Here is a 24,109-nt window from a genome sequence, read left to right as displayed (position 1 = left end):
TGGGGCCTGGGGCTTAGGAGGCTGCGCCATAGCTTGGTTCCCTGAGAGGAAATGGTTGTAGTCCTAAAGTAATTCATTAATAAAAGGATGTGAAATTATAAAAGATAACGAAAAGCAACCGAGTGTTGCAGCAGACTTGTAGGGTTCCAGGCATTATTTCCTGTTTTTAATAAACCAACATACATACCCACCGCCTTGCCTGAAATGGTTGAAGCAGAGAGGTGGGGTGATATGAACTGTCAGTCCTTTGTAATGCAGCTGGTTCTTGAAAGTGTTCAGGTTGTTCTGCTTTCTGTTTTCTGTTCTGTAGCTGTTAGGTGACTACCTGAGTCTATATTGGGTACCTATATGAAACATAACACCCACCCTTCATCCGACTGGAAGACATTCTAAAATGTTTATGTACTTATAAGCATTTGTGTGTAAACAGCTAATTAGTTAAAAACATTAGTGTGTTTAAACAAATATTTTTAAAAACTGCTAAAAAGTGCTAAAGTCGTATTTTAAGCCGTATGAAGTTTTACTAAAATATGTTTTTATATATAGTTCAAACAACTATGAGTGACTGAAAGCTATGCTGTTTGTTGAAAACTCCAAATTTTGATGTTTTCGAAAAAGCTGTTTTTCCTAGCACACAATGAGCCAAATGTTTATGTGTCCTGGTTGGGAGACGCAACATCACTTTTGCCTGCAATTGCAGATGACGGTCCCTGCAACACCTCGCAGATCAGGTCAATTGAGCACAGATGTTCCCCCATATTCTCCACAGGGGATGCCTGTGTGACAACCAAGGCTTGAGTATTTGATGAGGAGCCGGTGTACGTTCTGACAGGAGCTTAAGCATCCTCTGGTAGCACTAATAATGCAGACATCAATATTGGAATACGCTGAAGGCACTGTAGAAAATGGGCCATTATTGGGTCCAGTAAAGTATCAATGTCCGTGGCGCAACTGGTGAAGTGTTAGACAGAGGTCCAACACGCATTCTTGTCCCCAGAACAGGCATTGGAGGACAGGCAGAATACAGTAGTTCCAGACTGGTCTAAATGATAGGAACCAAGATTCACTTAGTTCGCAAAGGTGAGGTGTGCCTAGATGAGAGTAGCATGCGATCACGGTATCTGCGCTCCAAGATCGTTTTTTCCATCACTTGGTGACTGGGATGTCCATTGCGTAGCAGAAAAATGACAATCAGGATACCTTCTATTAGGAACACGATCAGCAGAAGCCCTCCAAAAATACTTCAGAATAGGAAGTGTATGAAGTTGGGAATAACTCAGAGGATTGCCTGAAAGGTGATTAGCAGTCCTGAAAATATGGTCTTAAATAGGTGTACTATACCCATTGTATCAGACATGTTAAAGATACGTTGTACCATTTGTTTGAAATAGAAAGGGCAGTTTGTTCGTACTAGAGCCTGTATCTCAGTCGAGGAAATAGCAACTAGGAGATCATAATTTTCTCGGGCGGAGGTTAAGTGCACGGTTTGCCGTAAAAGCATGGCTTTCAGTCGGCTCGGAGTTTCAAACCGTATAAAGGAAACATTCAATGAAGGCCATAATGGCGCCCCCCTGACTTTATGGGTCGGTGGAAACAATACTTGCATGTAGCAGGTGAACCCTGGAACTTACAGTGACAAGATATGCAATGCCCTGGAGCTTCCCACAAAAACCATGATCATTCAGCATCAAGTAACTCCCATTTGAAAGTAACATGAACATTGGATTAACCACAGCAGCTGGGGATCCTTTCAAGTGACAGGATAAAATAGCACCTGAACCATTTCAGGCCCTGTGAAGCATGATATCCTGGCATAGGAGAGATCCACTTAAAGAATTCTCGCAGTTGGTACAGCTTAGAAACACTTCCATTTCCCCATTCCTGCATTGAAATCTGTATGGCAATTCCCAAGATTCTTTGTCGAATTCCCTACTCATCGCTTCATATCTGCCCACCAGTTGCTGTTCTAGGCAATACTGAAACTGGAAAGCTGTGACCAGTAATGGCATACGGCCATGGATTAACCGTTCTGTGGATGGTGACTCTGTCACAGTAAAAGGTAACTTGTCAAGTTTTTCAATACGCAGCATAGTATATTTTGCTCACCTTTGTGCCATCGTTATCTGCTTCTTAGTTAGATTGTTTGCAGAAAATAGGGACGTACTGTTGATAAATAGCCAGAGCACATAACCAGCAATGAATAATTGCAGCATCCAGCTTAATAACATAATAGAATGTAGTTGAGATGGTCCATGTTGTATTATGGACAAGTCCTGTTCTAGTAAATCTATTGCAGAAGATACAATGTTGCACAATTAATTAATCCTGGATGTTAGTGTAGTAATACCATTGATAACTACAGCTAACGTCTTTTCTAGGTTAATTCTATCCATTTCACAAAGTCTCTTTGCATCTTCATGTTGAGAAATTTTCCAGATTTAATTATAGACAGCATATAAGAAACGTTTCTGACGTGGCTTTTGTGGACCTGATAAAAAATTCCTTAGATTCACCCCATCTGATAATAAGGATAATTTCCATTTCAACTGGGATAGTGCTGATATTTTTACCTAATCTAGGCACAACTTTCCAACAGTGTATGATGTCACTACCCCGGATGTTCTCTTTGTATATACTGTCGCTCCAGCCTATGGATACTAAACTCTTCGGTTGTACCCCTGAATCTTGATTGACCGCTGTCTGTGTCTGTGGGGCAAACTTACCATCCCTTCCAATTGGGGTCTGATGAATTGTACTGTATGATGTCATCTATTGTATCCCCTACACATGATGTAAAATTAATGTGTGATGGTGTGGGAATCTGAGGTGTGTTCAAATTCTTGTTCTTGGCTAGTCCAAGACAGGAAGTCTGTTGCACAGTGTCATTCGGAAATATTATCTACGGTGGAATGAGGCACACTCTAAATAGTGCTTCTGTTCCTTGGACTTGCCCTTCCTTTGAACCCCAGACTGACTTTATGTCTATAGTATCCTTCCATAAGTCGAAACCAGTTGAAACTGTTCAGACAGTTGAGAAATAAAGGCTGCAGAATACATCTATTTGGTGTTAGTTATTAATATTTTTCTGTGCAGGTGTAGGTGCAACCTTATAGTAATATGCGGTCGGAACAGAAGTATTAAAATTCTGAAAAATAAGAAAATTTCTGTGCAAAAGTTTTCAAATGACCTTTTGTTGGTGCCGGGCAATTTTCCCATTGGTGGTAAGGAAATACATTCCGTGGGCTACTGGATTTGTGTTAAAAGTTATTACCTTAATGATGATAACAGTACATAGTATCAAAATCAGATGTGTCCTCTAACATTTCATTGCTTGAAAATGCAGCGGATTGTTCTAAATCAGACAACATATTATTTACCGTTCAAAATCCCAATCATCAGAAAATGTACTCAAGGGAATTATATAATTTAGAGAAATTTTATATAAATATGCTATTTTGAAAAGTTCTGCAGGAACAAATACATCATAATCAACCTTGTCCCAAACTATACCATCAGAAATTGGAACAGCTCTAATATACATGGAAAACAGGTCTCTTTGTTCACAATGGGATGATGTATGAGGTTTCAGGACCAAGTTCATATTTGATACTACAGCGCCTTCTGGGAGATATTTTCCATTCCTGAGAAAGCAAAAAACTGTCACTGGGCCAATCCAGAACAGAAAAAAACAATACTCCAGTTATTGTCCAGAGCTGGAGCCAAGATGATGCTAATTAAGTATTTTTCAGAAAAGTGTAGAAATCGCAAATTTGTTGCTTACGGGAAACTGGAACTGGTGTTGTATCAGGTTCACTGAGATCAACAAAGAAGCTATCAAAATCGATGAAGTTGCAGATGCAGTTCGATCTATTTTTGGTAGCTCAGCAGGTCTTGTTGAACTGGCAGGTGTCCCTTGTCAAGGCGTATTGATGTAGACATCGGTGCTAGGTCGAATTAAAATTTGTATTTCATTTCTGTTCTTAAGTTCTGTTTCAAGAAGAAAGAGTTCCATTTCATTGTTGGAAATTTCATCATTTTTTATTGGTGACTCTTCAAATGTTATGAGTCTTTCTTTCTGAACTTCCTGTATTGTAGTGAGAGGAGAGCGTCGGCTACCAAGGAGCCCATGAGGCCTATTATTCAGTATCGGCCACATAGTATGGTTTGATTGGATCAATGGAGACAAATCTCTTTTCTTTTTTTCCGGCAACAGGCAGAAGAAGTACTCTTTCTTGTTCCTTCGACAGCCAGGACAGGTACAGGCTTTCTGTATGATGGGCCAAACTTTTTCCTGTACCTTGTCCTCAATAATTTCTCTGATCCCCGACTTTTGGGATCCAGACAGGTCTTGATGTGACTGATTTGACTTCTCCAGTGGCGGTGTGTTTTACTTGCACATTGCTTAGTAGTGCCCAGGATTCATTCAGATCCTGTAAAACAGCCAGACGTCCATTGAAGTCAAATGGTTTTTCACCCGCCACTGTGCCTTCATAATCAATATCAGGAACCCACATTCTTTTCGCAAATAGGACCTCGTAAGGAGTGACACCTCATAGGGAAATTCTTAGCTTATTATTAAGGGCTCGTTGGACCCCGTATAAGTGATTGAACCAACTACTACCCACACCTAATACTGTTGCAGTTAAAGATTACTTTAAGTCTCGATTTTTCCTCTCCATGACCTAAATTTACCCCAGGATGGTACAGAGAGGAGTACAACAATTCTACACCCAAACTTCCCATTGCTTCTTTGTAAGCTCTAGAGCTAAACGTGGGGCCACAGTGCCTACTGCGTATGTCCCTATAAAATCTCGCAAATCTTTTATAACTGTTTGAGCGTCAGCAGAGCATGGAGCCATACCCAGAGGAATCTAGAGCATGAATCTACTGCTACCAAGATATACTTGTAAGCCCCATCTGATTGTAGGGGCCGCAGTGGTTCAAATAGACACAAGCGAGTGGTCTGTCTGATATTAGTAAAGGTGTCTGGGCTGGACATGCCACAATGGAGCCCTTCATCTGCAGGCAGATGACACAATTTAAGACCATTATTCATCTTTTAGTTAAACCATGCCAACAATAGAATTATTTCAGTAAATAACCTGTTGCGGTAATCCCTGCGTGTGCAGAACCTAGACGCTGGTGTGCAGCTAGTATAAAGCCTAATCTGCAATCCATGTTTGGTATTACTCTATCCACCAATCCTGGAATCTGAGCATACAGAATGTAGTTTGCATCTAACTTGTATGAATAATTGATTGGAAAGCCTTTCTGTAAGGCTGTACTGTTTTTGCAAGATGCAATGACAGATACCATTATCTGTCTGTCTATTCTCGTTTTTGAACGGCAGCAACTCGTACTGCCCCCTTTGCGGCCAATGAATTCCTTTCGACATGAACCCCATCACGCTGATGACTCAGCATGTGTATTACGTGAGCTCTTGGTAGTTCATTTTTCAACTCAGCTACCTGTTCCCATTGTATTTTATGCCTAATTGTGCCACCTTTTGAGTCTTTAACCCATTTTGACCCCAGTAGTGAAGATAGTCATTGTATGACTTGACACAACAAAATTAATCGCACACAATCAGTGTGGCGAATTCTAGATCCGTATTTATTAGTGCCAGTAATAGGGCTTTTAGTTCTGCCAGCCGAGCCATGCAGACTCCTATAGACTGTGTCCTTGTATTGCTGGGATGGAACTTACCATCCTGAATAAGACCCTTTACAATCGAACATGCAGCACTGTATTGCGTTTGTTTCCTACGGCCGGCTGAGCAGATCCGTCAGTGTAAATAAGGCATTCATACTGATCTAGAGGCATTATTTCATTCGATAGAGGATATTCTTGTTCATATTGCAGGAATGATACAAAAAGGGGGTGGTGATGGACAGAGTATCTGAATTAAGCAAGACACTCCTACCCAGTCAACAGATCAGGGCTTGATCCATCACCGTTTTTTAGCTCACTGCACCATCCCAGCTAAGAACCTGGATCAAGCCCTGATCTTTGGACTGGGTAAGAGTGGTCTGCTTAATTCAGACACTCTGTTCATCACCACCCCCTTTTTTGAATCGTTTTTGGCCACTATAGGTGTGGCAGGGTATACTCAGACATGAGTCCCTTGCTCACTGCTCCATCAGGATTCAAGCAAGCCGGGCCGACGACGGCTGAAATGCCAGAAACCGGTCCCCGGAAGCTTGTCTCCTTTCTGGTGAAGAATTGGCTTGGTAGTTTGGTCTGCCCTGTTCCCATGATGCACTGGGCCAGGGACAGACTAATTTGCATATAGCCGGGTTCTGAGCTGGGATGGGGCAGTGAGCTAAATAACGGTGATGGATCAAGCCCTGATCTTTGGACTGGGTAAGAGTGGTCTGCTTAATTCAGAAACTCTTTTCATCACCACCCCCTTTTCTGATTCGTTTTTGGCCACTATAGGTGTGGCAGAGTATACTCAGACATGAGTCCCTTGCTCACTGCTCCATCAGGATTCAAGCAAGCCGGGCCGACGACGGCTGAAATGCCAGAAACCGGTCCCCGGAATCTTGTCACCTTTCTGGTGAAGAATTGGCTTGGTAGTTTGGTCTGCCCTGTTCCCATGATGCACTGGGCCAGGGACAGACTAATTTGCATATAGCCGGGTTCTGAGCTGGGATGGGGCAGTGAGCTAAATAACGGTGATGGATCAAGCCCTGATCTTTGGACTGGGTAAGAGTGGTCTGCTTAATTCAGACACTCGGTTCATCACCACCCCCTTTTCTGAATCGTTTTTGGCCACTATAGGTGTGGCAGGTTATACTCAGACATGGGTCCCTTGCTCACTGCTCCATCAGGATTCAAGCAAGCCGGGTCGACGACGGCTGAAATGCCAGAAACCGGTCCCCGGAAGCTTGTCTCCTTTCTGGTGAAAAATTGGTTTGGTAGTTTGATCTGCCCTGTTCCCATGATGCACTGGGCCAGGGACAGACTAATTTGCATATAGCCGGGTTCTGAGCTGGGATGGGGCAGTGAGCTAAATAACGGTGATGGATCAAGCCCTGATCTTTGGACTGGGTAAGAGTGGTCTGCTTAATTCAGACACTCTGTTCATCACCACCCCCTTTTCTGAATCATATTGCAGGAATGCTTGTGTTTTTAGGCTAGGGTCATATCTGTATTCTACATCCGTTGCATGGAGAAAACTAGCCCATTGTATCCATCTTGGATGTAAGATTGTAGCATTAGGAATGCTTGCCTTTGTAGCAGCCTCTAAGGCTGGTACTGGAGTTGTGACAATTATTAGTTTCTCCTGAGCCAGTGCTCTTTCTCTTACTACAGTGATCTGTACTGCTATGAGGATTTTTTCTGTAGAAGCATAGTGTATTTCAGCATTTGTGTACAGGTGTGATTTTGTATGCCAGAAGTAGGAGACTGTGGGACCCCATCGTGGTCTCAAGATGGACACCCTGTAAGGGATGTGAGACCACTGGGAGCTGGAGTTTCTTGGTGCAGGAACCTCAGTGTCTTGCGTCAGTGTGTCAGCATGGAAGTTCTTTTCTCCTCTGACTACCTCAGCAAGAAACTGTGTTTATATACCCAAAGTGGTGCCCTTAGGGGTTCTACCTTGCTGTGTCATGTCGGACTTGGAATGACGGGAGGATTGACCCTTGTGCCAAGTTATTATGCAGAAGATGGTAGTCCTGCTGAGTTTCCAAGAATCCTCATGCATAATGGATGAGGCTAGTTCGCAGGGAAAACCATACATCCTGAAAGCAGTATCATAAGAAGGTAAAAGGTCAGTCCCAAGGACCGTTATGTAGTGTAATGGTAGAAGAGAATATAGGTGGAAAGTTAGGTGACTACCTGAGGTTATATTGAGGTACCTATATGAAATATAACACAAGTCCTAACAAACCAAAACGTAGAATGGAAATAGATCCCTTCAGCCCAATACCAGTAACAGTAATATTCCAGCCTGACCTGAAACCGACCATGACTACTGAGATAAGTCACTGAGAGTGCATCCACTGCACAAGGCCAAAGTGAGGTAGAGAATGCAGACTTCATGAATAACTCATTTACGTTTCCCAATCTCTCCCTTCTAGCTTAATATGATGAAAACTTCTATTCAGGAGCAAGCTCCCCAGTAGATCCAACAGAGGCTCAAACTGAATATGGGGCAGCATGCTATAACTACAGCCCTCAATTAGCATTCAGATAAACTGGACATACAGTTGGAGCTTGTTAATACTCTTGGCCTTTCGTTGCTGGGATAGATTCTAAATGACATAATCTGACAAACTTAGTCGTAAAAGCTCTATCAGACAGAGACAATCAAATGATTTCCTGCACCCATGCCCATATCGTAGAAGAAATGTCAAATCTCCCGAGCATAGATACGTCTCTAGTTGACAAAGTTAGACTAAAGTCGTGTAGCAAAATAAAGAGTAACTAACCACAACAGATCAGAGACAATGTCGGTGTCATCATGTTAAAGAATTAACCGCCTGAATACTCAGACAAATTAGGAGTGAAGAATACAATGTGACTGGTTTAGGAAAAGAGGCACCAAATCATAATGTGACACAAGCATATAAAGACCAGCAGCTAATAATATCACAATATATCTTGCAAGCTGGAAGTGATAAAACCCCAACAGTAAGACAGAGAAATCCATGCAGTATACAGGATTCCCTGGTGCATATAAAGGAGAACATAACACTTGTATTTGTAAAGCGCACTTATCACCCATGGGTCTCAAGGTGCTGAAAAACAGATGTTCATTGTTACCCAACTCAATGGTACTCATTTTATCAACCTCAAATGAATGAAAGTCTTCCACTTCAAAATCAACTGGGCTAATCTAAATAGCAAGAATAAAGGCCAAGAAAAGCTAATAATAAAATAAATAAAACAAAAACACTAGCTAAAGCAGGTATAGGTGATAGACTGAAGGAATGCTCTTCAATCTGTAAACCTACTGTCACATATATTTGACAAGCAAAAGTAGAGGAGAAAGAGCTGATTGCAGCACTAAGCAGTTAATATTAAGACGCTCCAGTTCCTTCGCAAGATATGCTGGACCAGTCAACTAAAGACCATTGTGGTGGAATTTCAAAACGTTATCATTTTGACCTAGATAACAACGAAGGATAACTTCTAGTTCGGAAGAGGTTAGGCGAAGCACTAACTCAATTCCTCAGCAATATAAATCATCAAACCCAATGTTGCCTTCAATCTATCTGTCTGCTAAAAATCTACGGCAATTGCAAAAAGATATTCTAGAAAATCATTGCACTCCTAATACATCTTCTTCAGCAGGAGTTCTTCTGTTTGTTGACACAAAATATAATAACAATTCCAAACCTCCTCGATAGAATATTACAATCAAAACTTTGGATAAGTGTCCCTCCTCTACTACAAACCTCTGTTTCTCCCAAGGTATGTTTCAAGGGGCCCACATATTATACTAAATTGCAGTAATATATTAAAATGATTAGCTTCAATTAATGCACTTAGCAATCTAACAACAGACGCTTAAGACTCTTACCAATTCAAATACAATCTCTCCATTTCCCCTTGAGAAATAACCTGTACTATAAGGCATCACTCTTTGAAAAATGAGGGATTGAGACCAGGAAATGTAATGACAACAACTATCCTACCTTATTAATCCCTACGCCAGCTCAGCTAAGAGGGTAATGGTTCACACAAATCCTATGACAATTGGAAATCGTAGAGGGTACGATAATGTTCTAAAAGGAACACTTAGACCACTATTCAATCCAGCACTATACTCGGGTATTAAAATGACAAGTTGTACTTTGGGCCCATGTGTTTCTGAATAAATACAGAAAAAGCCAATTCTAAATAAGGATTGGGCTTGATTACCGGCAATTCTCACTAATGAAGATCTCTAGGGAATGACTAAAGGCTAAACTGTTTGGTTAGATTGCAAAAGTCTATCAACATTTGCACTTGGAATGTCCACGGCCTCTCCAGACTGTTGGAAGACCAAGATACTACAATCTTTTTACAGAATTAAAACATGTTATTCTTCCAGGAAAATTGGAAAATTGATTATGTGGCCATCACTGGTTATCAGGGTTTTCTATTTTTGCAACTCGCTCCTCTACATATGGCCGAACGAACGGTGGGCTTTACATTTATGTCTCATTGGAACTAAATGCCAAGCCTACGGGAAATGATTTTCAATTAACATGGCTACTATGTATTAAAATGTTCATACAAATACTAATCATTTCCAAATGTATATTTGAGTATAAAAAAAACGGATCGATCGAAATAACCCAGCTCATCACACTCTGGGAAATAATTCTAACTCTTACTAATCAATATCCTGCTACCAGTCTAATTATTTCAGGCAATTTTAACATGCATATGGTCTCTAGTAACTTTTCAGATAAAGGAGGCATAGTGTAATCCAGATGTGCTGTTCCCAACTAAACAAATACGATCTTACGTAGTTACAGGAAGTTTCTCAAGATAATACAGTAAGTGTTCCAACATTTAAAAACTCAAGGCAAAATTCTGTAATTTATTACACCATCATCTCAACGGATTTAGCAACTGGAATTGGTGGGTACTATGCTGCTCCCCCGGTAGAAAGTGACCACAACCCTCAAATTATAACGTTGACTCTAACAGCCAAGTATCATCCAAAGTAAAGAAATCTCGAACAAATGTCAACTTCTTACAATTTAAGATGGCTGATACGGCACTCATCTAAACATGTTGAGATCCTGGCCTTTGCAGGAATCAATATAGAATCTTCATTCGGCAGGGAAATTTGGCCCTGTTATGTTCCATATTAATAGACCACTTTTTAGTTAAAACAACACTACAGGTAATCCCATTAGGCCACCAAACAACAGGTGGTACTCAGACAAGCTATAGCTACAAACGAAGGCTCTCAATAAAGCAACAAGGGCAATATAAAAACAACTAAATTGAGCTTTCAAATTTTCCAAAAAGCGCTCACTGGAATGTTTGAGAAGAATATATAGAAATTAGATTTGGAAGGCAAAATGGGCCCATCATGAAGAAATATGGACAATGCTGCACTACGCCTATAAAACCAACAATTTGAAAGCCTTCTGGGGAACCATCAATGACTTAGAATATGGTAGCAGGAGAGAGAACAGTACCAACATTTCTGAATCAGGCTGGGATTCCTTCATCTCCAAAATGTATGGGGCTTCTTAAGAAGCTCATATATAGGAAATAACATTCAACAGAAGATGTCAGCCACCCCATCCAATACAAGCTGTGGATATAAGGGAAACGAAAATCCTCATGAAGAAAATCTATCACTAATTAAGTCTATACAAGAGGAATTGATAAAAACGACTATAGGTGGGATTAGCTCAAATGGTGCAGCCAGCCACAATGGCATTCCTGAAGCCACTTTTAAAGCCAAAACATTTCTGTGAGCAAGAATTTTAACTCTGCTGTTTAAAGATGAGGTAACATCCGAATTGATTCCGGAATCCTGGCAAGGGAGTATTATACAGCCTATTTATAAGAGCGGCCCGCCGGATAACCCTGCCAATTAACGGCTAGGAGTCAATATATTTTATTACATATCTTCTTAAGTATTTCAAAGAGTGAGCCATATCTACAAATATATTATCAATTTTTGAAATTGGATTCCGAAGAGGATAGTCAGCAATTACAAATCTACTGTCCCTTACACTGCTACTGGAGAGGGCAATACACAGTATACAAAAGTCATACGTTTGCTTTGTAGACTTGAAAGTTGCTTTTGACTCTGTTCCCCGCAATTTACTGTGGACAAAGTAAGTAGCACTTGTGTACCACAAAATTTGATTAGATATAATCATACTGTTATACGGAAATACATGGGTCCAGGTGAAATTGGGGAATGACAGCCACACTACTCACCATTTTGAAACCTATAGCAGATTGAAACAAGGATGTGTACTAGCACCATGTCTCTTTAATCTTTTCTGGCTGATTTGAATGAATGAATGAATGAATTAGCTCTTACATAGCGCATGGCTACCCGAAAGCATCCCAGCGCTGATTTACCTCTCCATCTGCAGAATATTAATGCTCATTCTCCAAATTATTAAGGGTTTAACATAAAATACTACCAGTATGGAAATGACACCATATTGCTTACACATACGCCAATAAGTTTACAATGCATTTAAAAACTATATTTTAACTAATAGCTTACAAATTAATATTAAAAAAAAGAAAAATTATGACAGTAGGATTAATTAAACCTGGTATGTGAGAACAGAAAGCTGATGGGTCAATGATTGAATAAGTAAAACCAGAAAAGTACTTAGGAATCCCATTTGATTATAGAGTGGCTTTAAAATATCATTTTAATAATGTGAAGGCCAAAACTACAGAACGTTTGTTTGCTTTTAGAAGACTCTGAGATGAGATTCTATGTCCTAGTCATGAGCACTTAGTAAAAGTTATAAAAGGAAAGTTGATCCCCTCTCTAGCAATGGGTCAGTAATTTTCAATGTTAAAGACTCAAAAATACTAGACAATTTACAAATTAAACTTTTTACCTACAGTTTTTAAGATTCTGAAAAATATTGGACACACCCATATCCGAATGGAGTTTGGCCTGACCAGCCAAACTTTAGTGAGGCAAACAGCATTTTTAAAATGCTTGTATTCTTTATTTGTATCTGACCATGGCACTTTTGCAAATCTGTGTTGGCAAGAACTTATAAAGTATGATTATGCAAGTATTTGGAGGGGTTACCTAACTGAGAGCTTACATACTTTTAACTACTTTTAACTTTTGTCAAGCATTTATTAAATCAATCAACACATTTATTATCCTTATTTTTGGACAAGGAGGCCATTGCAGTAAAAATGCATGTCTGGTTGGTCATCAAATCGGTTAATAAAATAGAGCACTGGTCATACTTACTCTCACTTACAACCATATATAAGGGATATATTTCCTAAGCTAAGATTTGGTCGATACCCAGCAAAGGATTGAACGTCAAGATGGATACAAAAGTGGTCATCGTTCAGTTGTAGAGTTTGTTGTCTCCCCAATGAAACCCTACCACATATTGTATGCATTTGCCCCCATCAACGACTGGAGCAGCAACCTTTGTTGAAACCTGTAGTTACTGAACATGGGATGAGAACATGTCATCAAGGTATTATACTTTGCCTCTTTGGGATCCACCTAACCTGTCAATTCACAAAGTTTATTCTTATAGTAGATAAAATGTTACATTTGAAATCAGAATTCCCATAGATGGATATGGAGAGTAGTAATGATTTGTATGCACTATCACTCATCTATTTATTGATAGACCGTGTTTAACATTTTTCAGAAACAGAGTTGTAAGTATGGAGACATTTTATCGATGTGGACTCAAAATTCCCACTAAACTGATGTGGAGTGCAGTAATGATTTGTATTCATGGATGCACTTTCTCGGACTCTCGCCTGCTAATTGATTTACAGTGTATATAGTTTTGCTCTTTGATTTATGAAATGTGACGTTAATAGTGCATCAATGAGATGTAAGCACAGAGGCACTTCATTGATCCAGAGGGACTTTATTGATCTTTCATTGATTCCTTATTCCACTGAAGCAATTTTGTTGAACTACAGTGTTTATTGTTTTACCTGACTTATAAAATGTGATTTTAGCAATGTAGTTCAGCTCGAATAAGCGAGCACTGAGGCAGTTTATTGACCAGAACTGAAAAATACCATTGACTGATGTGGAGAGCAGTAATGATCTGTACGCATAGAAGCACCTTATTGAACATCTATTTGCTTATAGAATGACAGTGTTTTCGTTTTATCTGCCCATGATATGTGATTTTAAGAATGCCCCAATACGGTATGTAATTTAGTAGAATAAAATGCTACTCTAATGATGTGTTATCACAGTAATGGCGTCGTCGATAAACAGGAAGGCAAACCACTATAATGGCTGCCGGTTCAGGGTGATAGCTTAGTAAATGGAACGCACTGGCCCTAGTTTATAGGTACAAGCGCGTGTCTGTAGGGATGAAAAAATGTAACAGTGAGGGCCCTGATTCTTTTAAAGGGTGAAATCTGATAATAGCGAAAGGGAGGTTTGAAAAATAAAACATACCTCAGAGGGGCATGAACAGCCTCCTGGTCTTTACCGGTGCGTGATTAGGACCAAGCTGCAACAGCTAGTTACTTTGTCTCTCATTCGTATATATAAGGTTGCAACCTTATATATACGAATGAGAGACACAGTAACTGTTTATCGACGATGCCATTACTGTGAATATACCAAAAGAAACACATATCGCTAAGAAAGGTAAAAGTTTCAATCTTATAGCCCTCCTTAGGCCATTATCATATTGCAACAATTTGTATAAAGTATAATTTTACAATCAGTCGTTATTATCTATATATTTTCAGCAGATTCGATGTGATCTATAGTCCACATTTTAGACAGACACGTGCACTAAGTTTCAGCGTGAACGCCAGTGCTACAGACATCTCTAACCATTGTTCTATAGTCAAATAATTTTTAGGTAATCTGTCCTGCAGTGTCCAGTATATCTGTGTTTTTGATCTTTAATGGTTAGAAATATAACGGACCCTAATTAGCCTGTTCCTTCTTTTTAAATAATGTAGTGGAATCCAAAGAATTAACGCAACGGAAACACGTCACTCTGGTAGCGGTCATTATTTAATTCAGGCCGCTCTTGAATAGTCATCTTACAGTACGATAAAAACACTCTTGGAATCATATAGAAGGTTAGTTATTGGCCTTAAGTAGCGTATTCTTTTTATCCATAGTATCAAATATCAGAGAAATAATTAGTAATCCGAATAATTATTTAGGTTTAATTGTTCTCTTCACGTTCATTGAAAAAGACAGCACTTTTATTCTTACGAGGTTCTCCATTTTCTGTTTCTTTTTACTTTATAGCATGTCTATCACTCTTTTTTTCTGTCCATTTGTACCTTTATTCGTCCATTGTATGAAGACATAAAGCTAGGTACATGATATTGGCACTTTAGAAAAGTAATTCATTATTAAGGCAATGTATCAGCAAGAATTATTATAGTTTTTACATTGTATATAGTTCTCGAATAAAAAAAAAAAGAAATTGTTCATTTAATTTTAGATTGATCATTTGATGGTACTTTCCTGATGAAGACACCCTTCGTGTTGAAACGCGTTGAAGAAACCGTCACTACGTATACCACACTGTTCAATATGAAATATGATTAATATGTATTGTTGACCATTTGCAAAGTGGTATCATCTTTTATATTTTATCCTATTTCTATGAACTTTATTAAAATTTGTGATTTTATAAATGTAAAGACTTTTTGTGAATTTGCATGTTTACATTGCCTTGTATTATATTGTACATTGCCTTGGATTGTTACTTGTCATTATATGTCTGGGCTGTGTAGGAATTTTTTTTTCATGCTAACTGACTGTACTAACTCGCCTGATTATTATGATTTGAAAAGACCCGAAATGGATTAATAAATGCTTAGGTCAACTATACATACCAACCAACTCTGGAAGCAGAAGCACGTGTGTTTTCCGAACCCATAATTGCATACATTGTATGTGTCACAGAGAGATGGGAGCTTCTCAGTCATTGTCTACATTACTGTAGATGGGGGTTACGAGGTACATTTACCACCAAAAAAGCCTATATTTTTCTTGGTAGAACCAAAGTGGCCGTCTTCATTGACAATCGTACGCCATGTGTCATCATATTGTGTTCTTCTACTACGACACTTTCTGATCTTGCAAACGTATTTTTTAGCATGGAATTACACATGTAGGTTGTTAACAGAGCATAGATTTTCTGCTTTCCATCATTGTGCAAGTGGTACTTGCAAGTTCTTGTTTTACGCATGAGAGCTTGACCTCTGATCATGTAAAGAGCTGCAATACCTGCGGGCAAGTTAGACTATACAAGTCTGTAAAAACCAAAAAAAAGCAAGAAACAACGGGGAAGCGAGGAGGGGCCATCATCAATAAAGAAAAATAGTACCTCAATCACATAGGGAGGAGCAGAGGGGCACAGATAAACTCAAATCAATCTGTGCTTGGTCCCTGACCCACAAACGATCGAAAATGACCTTTTGACAATATCATCCAAATAAGGAGGCTACAAATAAAAATGATGTGAAGCCAACAAATGGTAAAGCAATGGACAAGCTCCAGGCCCTTTTTTGTATACAACAGTGTCTCGCAAGTGGGACACATGTGCAAGCCCAAGCACTCGCAGGCACGACCCTACAAAAAATAGAAGGAAGAAGTGTAGGGAGAGTGCGGTGGAGGAAGGAAGGATGACCACAAGGAGAGGGGGAATAAGAGGACTATACTTCCCCTACCTTTGAAAGATCACCCTTGGAAGGAAATGAAAAACATGGGAGAATGTTGCAGCTGTGAGAGAGGGATGGCGGTAGAAAGAAACGGAAAACAAGAATGCATGCAATCGTTCAAGAAAGCCAACTTGTATATTAGCAATTTTAAGGCAAAATGCATTCTCTGAATTGGATTTTATCAAAAAGTATTGCCAATGTTCTTTGAAATTTTGAGACAACAGGTTAGATTAAGTTTATTCTCAAAATTGGTGTCCTACAAGTTTGTTTTTTTCAGAATTTCTAGCTGCAAGAGGCAAGGCTCATCCCCATGATAAATTATATATTTCATGTAAGTGACAGCTATAAGTATATGTTGTCACACATCACACTTGTAATCTACATTCAGGCTCTAGGAAGGGAACATGCAGTTGGAGACAATACAGAGTTAAAATCTAAAGGAGCAGAAAGGTCGTACAGTGATCGATATCGGATTTAGTATGAATAATACTGCAACACAACCATGCAGGTTTACATGTGCTAACATAGTTAAATTAAAATCTAAATAAGCACATTTTTCGGTTCAAATGTATTAATGCATATTAAGTTTAAACTCATGTTCATTCAAACTCACACTGATATTTCTCAGTCCTGAAAAGCACGAAGAAACCACCTACCTCTGATTCATAGTTATTAAAGTACTTCACATTTCGGTTTTTAGTAACATTAGCAATGGAGTCCGGGCATCTAGTACTGATCATCCCTATGATCGCAGCTCGAACCTAAAACAATAAAGCAGAATTGTAACACAATATTATACTGAAATTCACATTACAAACTGTCTAATTGTAACCCAAAACAACACCATAAGATATTCGAAAGGAAACATGGAAACATTTGTATTGTGCTTGGTGGAAGTCAAGTACCTCTGAGTCAGAAGTAGGTCTAGAGCGCCGAGTGCCACCCACCTCATACTCCACCCACTGAACCATGCAACAGTTTATAAAAAGGACTGCGTGGCTCATTTGTGCACAGATGGAAGAATTAGATTAACTTTGGAAGCTATTCTCAAAGGTAGTACAAATCGGAAAAAGTATGACTACCAAAAATGAGAGTTCTTCTTATGGAAGACTTTGGCCCTTGTTTTAGGAGGTCATGTATTGAATTTCAGTAAAACTGGTCAACAAGGTACTGGTACTGCACGGTTGGTATTGTCTTGGGGAATGTGATTCTTTTGTATTTATGACAGAATTGGCGAGAAATGGATACTGGAATAGACTTATCTCAGGTCGGCATTTTGCGTATAATAGTATCTGACTGCACTTTTCATAGTTTTTACTGGACTAAGCAACGTTTTAATGAATTTGTGTATTTCACTTAAATTATGTATTGTACTGAATGAGTTATTTGTGTGCTTTTATGATTTGCTTGTCAAATTGAATAAAGTTTATGATTGAATTGACTTGGGTGGCTTTACCTTCCCCCTACAGGTTTTTCTGCTCAGAAGGAGTAATGAGTGGTGGTGCTGCAGCACCAATTATGAAAGGTTGTTCTTCTTTCAGACCAGTTTTTTCCGCGCAAATTTCATCAGGTTTTCCTTCCAATTTGTATTCTCAACTCAGGCAAACAAATCCCACTGGTACCAGGTAAAGAATTCCCAAGGCACTCAGTGAGAAGGCTTTTGCCTTTTGGAAGTTTTCTTCTGTAATTTGGTTGGAGAATCGTGAAAGCTGCCTTCAGATTGCTATATGAATTAATGACTTTGTACATTGACACACCTAGCACAAGGGCTTACCACAGCATTTAATGATAGTCTACATCATTGTGAAATGTGTGCGTTAATATCTGGATGGAAGAGAATGTTCTATTCAAAGTATCCGGCTTCGAACCACCACACCTATGAGGTACTGTCATAAGTATGGGTTAATGATGCCAGTAGCTGTACAAAAACTGTCACTTTTGTAATGTATGGACAGTGGCTGTTCATGTTTAGGGTCACCAAAGATTAGGCAAAGTGGCAGCAAAGGCAGAAAGGCGCCTAGATGTCTTGCTGTTTGTGCTCAGCATGGTTGCCAGCGAGTTGGGGAGACCATGGGCAGGCTGGACAGTTTAGCACCTCGAAGTTGCAGTGCAGCTTGCTGTCCAATTAGCATGTGTCCCCTGCCAGGTTAGGAGGTCTACCGCCTAGAGAGAAGAGCCAAGAGGGGAGAGTTCTCTAGGGTGGGTAATGCTGCCACAGTAAATGTCAGTCTGAAGGCCTGTCAAAGGAATGCAGCTGTCATAGGAGCATCATGAGCTTATCTGAGGGCTACCATGAAGAACCAAGCTCAGCACAGCCAGGTAGAGCGCAAATCCACTTTGACGTGTGCTAGCGAAAGAAAGTGTCTATGAAAGGCTCTGGGAAAATGATGAAGCATGCCCAAGTTCATGAGCTTTCAACACATGACAGGTTGAGTGGTGTGACTCACTGTGATTTCTCCAGTGTTCTGGAGTGGGTGTCTGCACCAATCATTTGCTTTTCCCTATACTTCACTTATATCTGGATTTTCTAGCGCTCAGTTTTTGACCTATAAGTGTGTTAGGTTTGGTATCACATTGAGCATTGGTAGTGTCCACTGAGCTGCAATGTTTCATTACAGAAATTTGGCCCAACTTCCCCCCAATCTTCTAATAACCTTGATGTTTTCACAAAAGGAAGATATCGCTAGCACCTGCATTCACACGAACAGTAAACGCTTTAGAGACAGCAATGATTACTTAAAAAAGTTATGAGAACCCAACAGAAAATCACATATTTTCTTAAAGTTGAGCATTTAGTCTTGGATCTGAGCTGTAGTTTAGATCTAGAGGAAATACTTTAATCCAAGAATGCCAATAACAAAAGCACACCGGAGATCAGGAAGTTGTAATCTTTGATGTATCAACCAGCTAGTGGCGAGTGGTGGTTTGATGCCAAAAGGGGAGGGCGTAGAACAAACTCATGTAAACACCCACCCTGGTCCCTAACTTTAAGATATCAAGCATATTTATGCGACAAGAAGAAAAGCTGTGCCTCCTCCATCCCAGGCTTGGGAAAATCAGAGGGATAAGAGAAGCCATTTCCAATGCCACACCCAAACTACATAAAAAAGTAAATGGGAAAATATTTAGACAATCCCAAAGGAAAAACAATAAAGGATCTCCATTCCACTAGCTGAAATTAAGAAGACCATGTCGAGATTCTCATTTTTGACCATTAGAGGGACAATAAAGAAGGCCCTGTAGGGTTCTTCTTTTAGACCTACCCATGTCAAAACACTCTCAAGCAAATTGCACACCGTGCACCACATCACATTGCAGTCCAGTATTCCTTCCATGCCAAACTTTGATGAACCTTTCCTAAAACAACAGATTCCTTACTCCTTGCTGTACCCAGCCAAGTTAAAGGTCTCACACGACGACACCGCCCATTTTTTCACAGACGCGAAGTCCGCCTTGAAATTCGGCAAACATGCTGGGGGAAAGAGAAACAAAGAGACTCGGGGAGCTGAACTGTCTGCATCCGACTATCTTAGCGATAATGACTGATATGGGTATCGTATTAATATCCTGAATGTTTAGAGATGATGTGAGGCAGGCTTGGGGGTTCTGTATGTTATGCTGCTGCTGGACATGAGTTACATGGTCTATTTTCTTCTTGTGGGCTTTTGAACTGTTGACAAGGACTTGCAGCACACTCCACAGTACTCCCGGCCACCTGACTGCATGGTGTTGTTTGCCAGTGTTACTGCGCCCCCATTGGAAGATTCCCTGTATTGCTATGTGCTTACTGTTTCTTTGTTTATTTCTGGGTGGGTATTCTACAACCTGATTGGGGAGTTGGAGTGGGTGGTGGGTGGAGGTCAGGGATTTTTTTTTGTTTATTGCCAGCATGATTGCATCTTGTTGGTTGGACTACACGGTTTTTAATTGGAAGATAACATGTTGCCATTGCTCACATCCGTTTTTCCAGCGTACAATTCATGCGTTCACGCCACTGCACTACATTTTCTTACATGGAACATCAGAGGACTAAATGAAAGCAGGAAGTCTAGACGCATACATGCTTATCTATTCTTACACAATACAGGCGTGTGTATATTGCAGGAGACACATTTCAATGTAACACCATCCCAGAGGCTCCGACATAACAGGTGGGGGAACGTGTACTTCTCCATATACTCCAATTACGCTTGGGGTGTGGCTGTGCTGATTAGGCGTGGTGTGGACTGGCGGGAGGATGAGGTTCAAGGGGATCCCGAAGGAAGTTACATCCTCATACAAGGTGTCTTAGGAGGTATTTCCCTAGTCATAGTAGCGGTATATGGCCCTAATGTAGATTCTCCCAGTTTCTTTTAGGATATTTGGCCCAGGGTTAGAGCAACTGGTTGCAGTACAATTTTTTTTTTGGGGGGGGGCGATTTTAATGCTATTTTAAATGACGACATGGACAGGCGGGGAGCGGCTCGTTCCTTACATCCATCTGCTAGTGCCGCCTTGAATGCCATAATCTCTGATGGGGACCTAATCGACATATGGTGTAAGAGATGTCCCTTGGATAGGGAAGGTGCATGCATTTTCGATCATCACAGCGCTTGGTCCCGGCTGGATTTCTAATTGGTCTCACAGGATGTAGCCACTTGGACCTTTGACGCCTTGCACCTACCGCGTTCCCTATCGGACCATGCACCGTGTCTGTTGAAATTGATGCTTCCAGGCTCACTTCCCTGAGTTTTCTCCTGGCGTCTCCCGCCACATTCCTTGCTAGATGAGGCTTTTAAGAAGGAAATACGGATGGATATCACCAACTGTTTCTCTCTCAATATGAGCTCAGCGGATACTGAGGCCTCTCTCTGGGAGGCATTTAAGGTGGTTATCAGGGGACAGTGCGTTGCCCGTCAGGCGGGAGAATTGAAGGCCATTAGGGGTACGATTGCCTCAATGGAGGCTCCAATTAAAAGGCTTATTTAGCAATTCTACTCCACAAACGAACCTGCCACTATGGCCCTACTGAAATCCTAATTGTTAGACTATGCTGAGGAGGCACAGTGTGAAGTTAGGTTCTTGGAGAAATACGTGGAGGTGCGGCGGTATGGGGAGGCGATAGACCGGGACGCACGCTGGCTGGTATGATCAGACACCCTAGATCCGCTGCTTCAATCCATGAACTGCTTACCGCACAGGGTACTGTTGTCAGGGGTCAGGCAGAAATTTTATATGCATTCTCCATTTTTTATTCTTAACTTTATATTGCAACCCAGGAAGCGTGCCCCGAGGGAATGCAACCCTTTTTTGATTCAATAGCACTCGTTTGGTACAATCAAAATCATGGAGACTATATGGATCTCCCGTTCACTGTGGAAGATGTAGCCCAGGTCATCAGAATTTTACCATTAAATAAGGCCCCTGGGCCTGATGGCCTGACCACCTCATTTGTTAAAACATGCATGAAGGAGTTAGCGCCTCGACTGTTGGCATTGTACGAGGAGGTTCAAACAGATGGCCTATTAACTTCATCCATGAGGGAAGGGATAATTATCACCCTATTGAAACCCGGAAAGCTAGAAACGGAAATGGATTCCAATCGGCCATTGTAAATGATAAATGTGGATGTTAAAATCCTTGCCAAGCTCATAGCCAATAGGCTGCAGCCTTTGCTTCCCATTCTTGCTCCCCCCAACCAGTCGGGATTTATTCCCAGGAGGTCAACTTCTCATAATTTGTGGACTGTCTTTTCGGTGCTGCACTACTTACACCCTGATGTGCGTGTCCCACAGTAAATTTTTTAGACGCCACTAAGGTGTTCGATACGCTCGAGTGGCCATATTTGTTAGCTATATTGGGCCGTATGGGGTTTAGCTCGTTCTTCATAAATCGTATCCGGCTGCTATACACTCTACCCACCGCTCGGATCAGGGTGAACGGCTTACTCTCGGCTCCTTTCCGCATTACGCACGGCACCAGGCAGGGGTGTTCCCTCTCTCCTTTGTTTTAAGCAAATGCAATGGAGCCTCTGGCTGCAAACATCAGGCAACCTCACTCAGCTCGGTGTATAGGGTTCAGTACTACGAACCTCCACATTTCGCTTTATGCGGATGATGTGACTCTTTACATTATAGACCCCAAGGTGAATCTGGACCCCATTTTAAGGGAATTTATTTGTTTCGGAGGCCTGGCTGGTATCTTTATTAACTGGGCTAAGTCAGTGATATTTACACTGACGTATGGCACACCTCAGATTACCGCTGAGTTCCCTTTGAAGTGGGAAGCTGAGGCAGTCAAATATTTGAGTGTATGGATAAGCAGTGTCACGCAGGAGGTATGGAATCTAAATTATGGGCGGGCTGTCTCGTGGTTGGAGGAGGAGGTTAAAATATGGTCTGGACTTCCGTTATCCCTGGCAGGGAAAATTGCATTGGCTAAGATGGTTATGTTAGTGAAGTTTTTGTATCTATTTGTTAACATCCCGATCCCCCTTACGCAACACTTTTTTAAATCCCTAAGGTCGCAGCTGGTCTCCCTGGTGTGTGTGGGCGGGCGGATAGGCCAGAATATCCTGGGATCTGTTGACTCTCCCGTTGAGACAGGGAGGCTTAGGTGCTCCGGATATGCAACTCTATGCCCTTTGCGCTCAGGCCCAGTTCCTGCACTATTGGATTAATCCGATGCCCTTCCAGCCCCATGTGGCAGTTGAGACTGTTGCGGTGGCACCTGTCCCACTCAGGGTGATGCTTTATCAGCTGTCACAACACCCCTGAGGAGATATAGACACCTCTGAGACACTGCGTTGGGCATGGGACGAGTTGCGCTAGAGCGGATATCCCGATATTGTATGCCCCTTTAATTTCTCTTTATTATTTTTGAGAAACAAGGGGGACCCAGAGGGTAGCTAAGAACCATGGGTATCAACTAAGTTATGGAAACAAGGGTTCCTAGCCTATTTAGAATCACAACAATACAGTATAGAACACAATAGGCTACTATACGCTTAAGTCTCCTTGCCCAGCCGGACAAGGAATTTATTTATCAACAAGTGTTAGATATAATCATAATATATTTCTACAACAGTAGCGTGGCACAATCCTGTGCCGTACTAGGAGAAAAAGAAAGTAAAAAAGAGTGAAAGGGGTGTTTTCAGGCAAGAAAAGGAGCAAGCAGGGCACTGTAAGCAGTAGAGGATAGTGACAGTGTCGCCTGGAGTGGCACATACAAAATCACATTTGAAATATATTACATGTATGCCCACTCCTGGGTGTCGACGTTTCGATCCCTTTGCTCCATTATATAAAGGGGATCATCATCAGGACTTAAAAATAGAATTTGCCTGAATATGACAACGCCTCTTTATGAGAGGTGAAGAATGGTGAGCTTGATTGTTGGGTATGACGTCTAGGCTGGTTTTAAACGGGACAAACAGGGAGGGCGTTCCTTAAATGATCGAGCAGACGCACTGATAGTGCTGGTGGTTGCTGATTATAATCTCATGTATCCCGGTGCGGCAATGAGCCAAGCAGTTAATTGTTATGCTTTCCATTCGCGATCAGTGTCGGAATGGGACGCGAGTCGGGTTAGAGTTCGTGGGTTACAAGGATACTCGGTCCCGATCCGGCATCGAGACCGAGTATCCTGGTAACCCGCGAGCTCTAACCCGACTCGCGTCCCATTCCGACACTGATCGCGAACGAGTGGACGGCCATCGAGCCTTACTCAACCCACCCAATTCTATTACTTAAGCTCGCCTGAATCTGGCGCAACT

General features: G+C 41.0%; 1 protein-coding gene across 1 annotated transcript in view; it reads right to left on the bottom strand.

Moving 5' to 3' along the window:
* The window catches only part of LOC147724582 (fibrocystin-L-like), a 2,246,326-nt gene that overhangs the window by 1,760,844 nt on the left and 461,373 nt on the right, over nt 1-24,109 (bottom strand). Inside the window, exon 19 of the mRNA XM_086918063.1 lies at nt 17,013-17,117. Coding sequence (XP_086774189.1) covers nt 17,013-17,117 — 105 coding nt within the window. The remainder of the gene's footprint in view (nt 1-17,012; nt 17,118-24,109) is intronic.

Source organism: Lissotriton vulgaris, chromosome 4_1, assembly GCF_964263255.1.
Source record: "Lissotriton vulgaris chromosome 4_1, aLisVul1.2, whole genome shotgun sequence".
Lineage (NCBI taxonomy): Eukaryota > Metazoa > Chordata > Amphibia > Caudata > Salamandridae > Lissotriton > Lissotriton vulgaris.
This window is presented reverse-complemented; position numbering and strand designations above follow the sequence as displayed.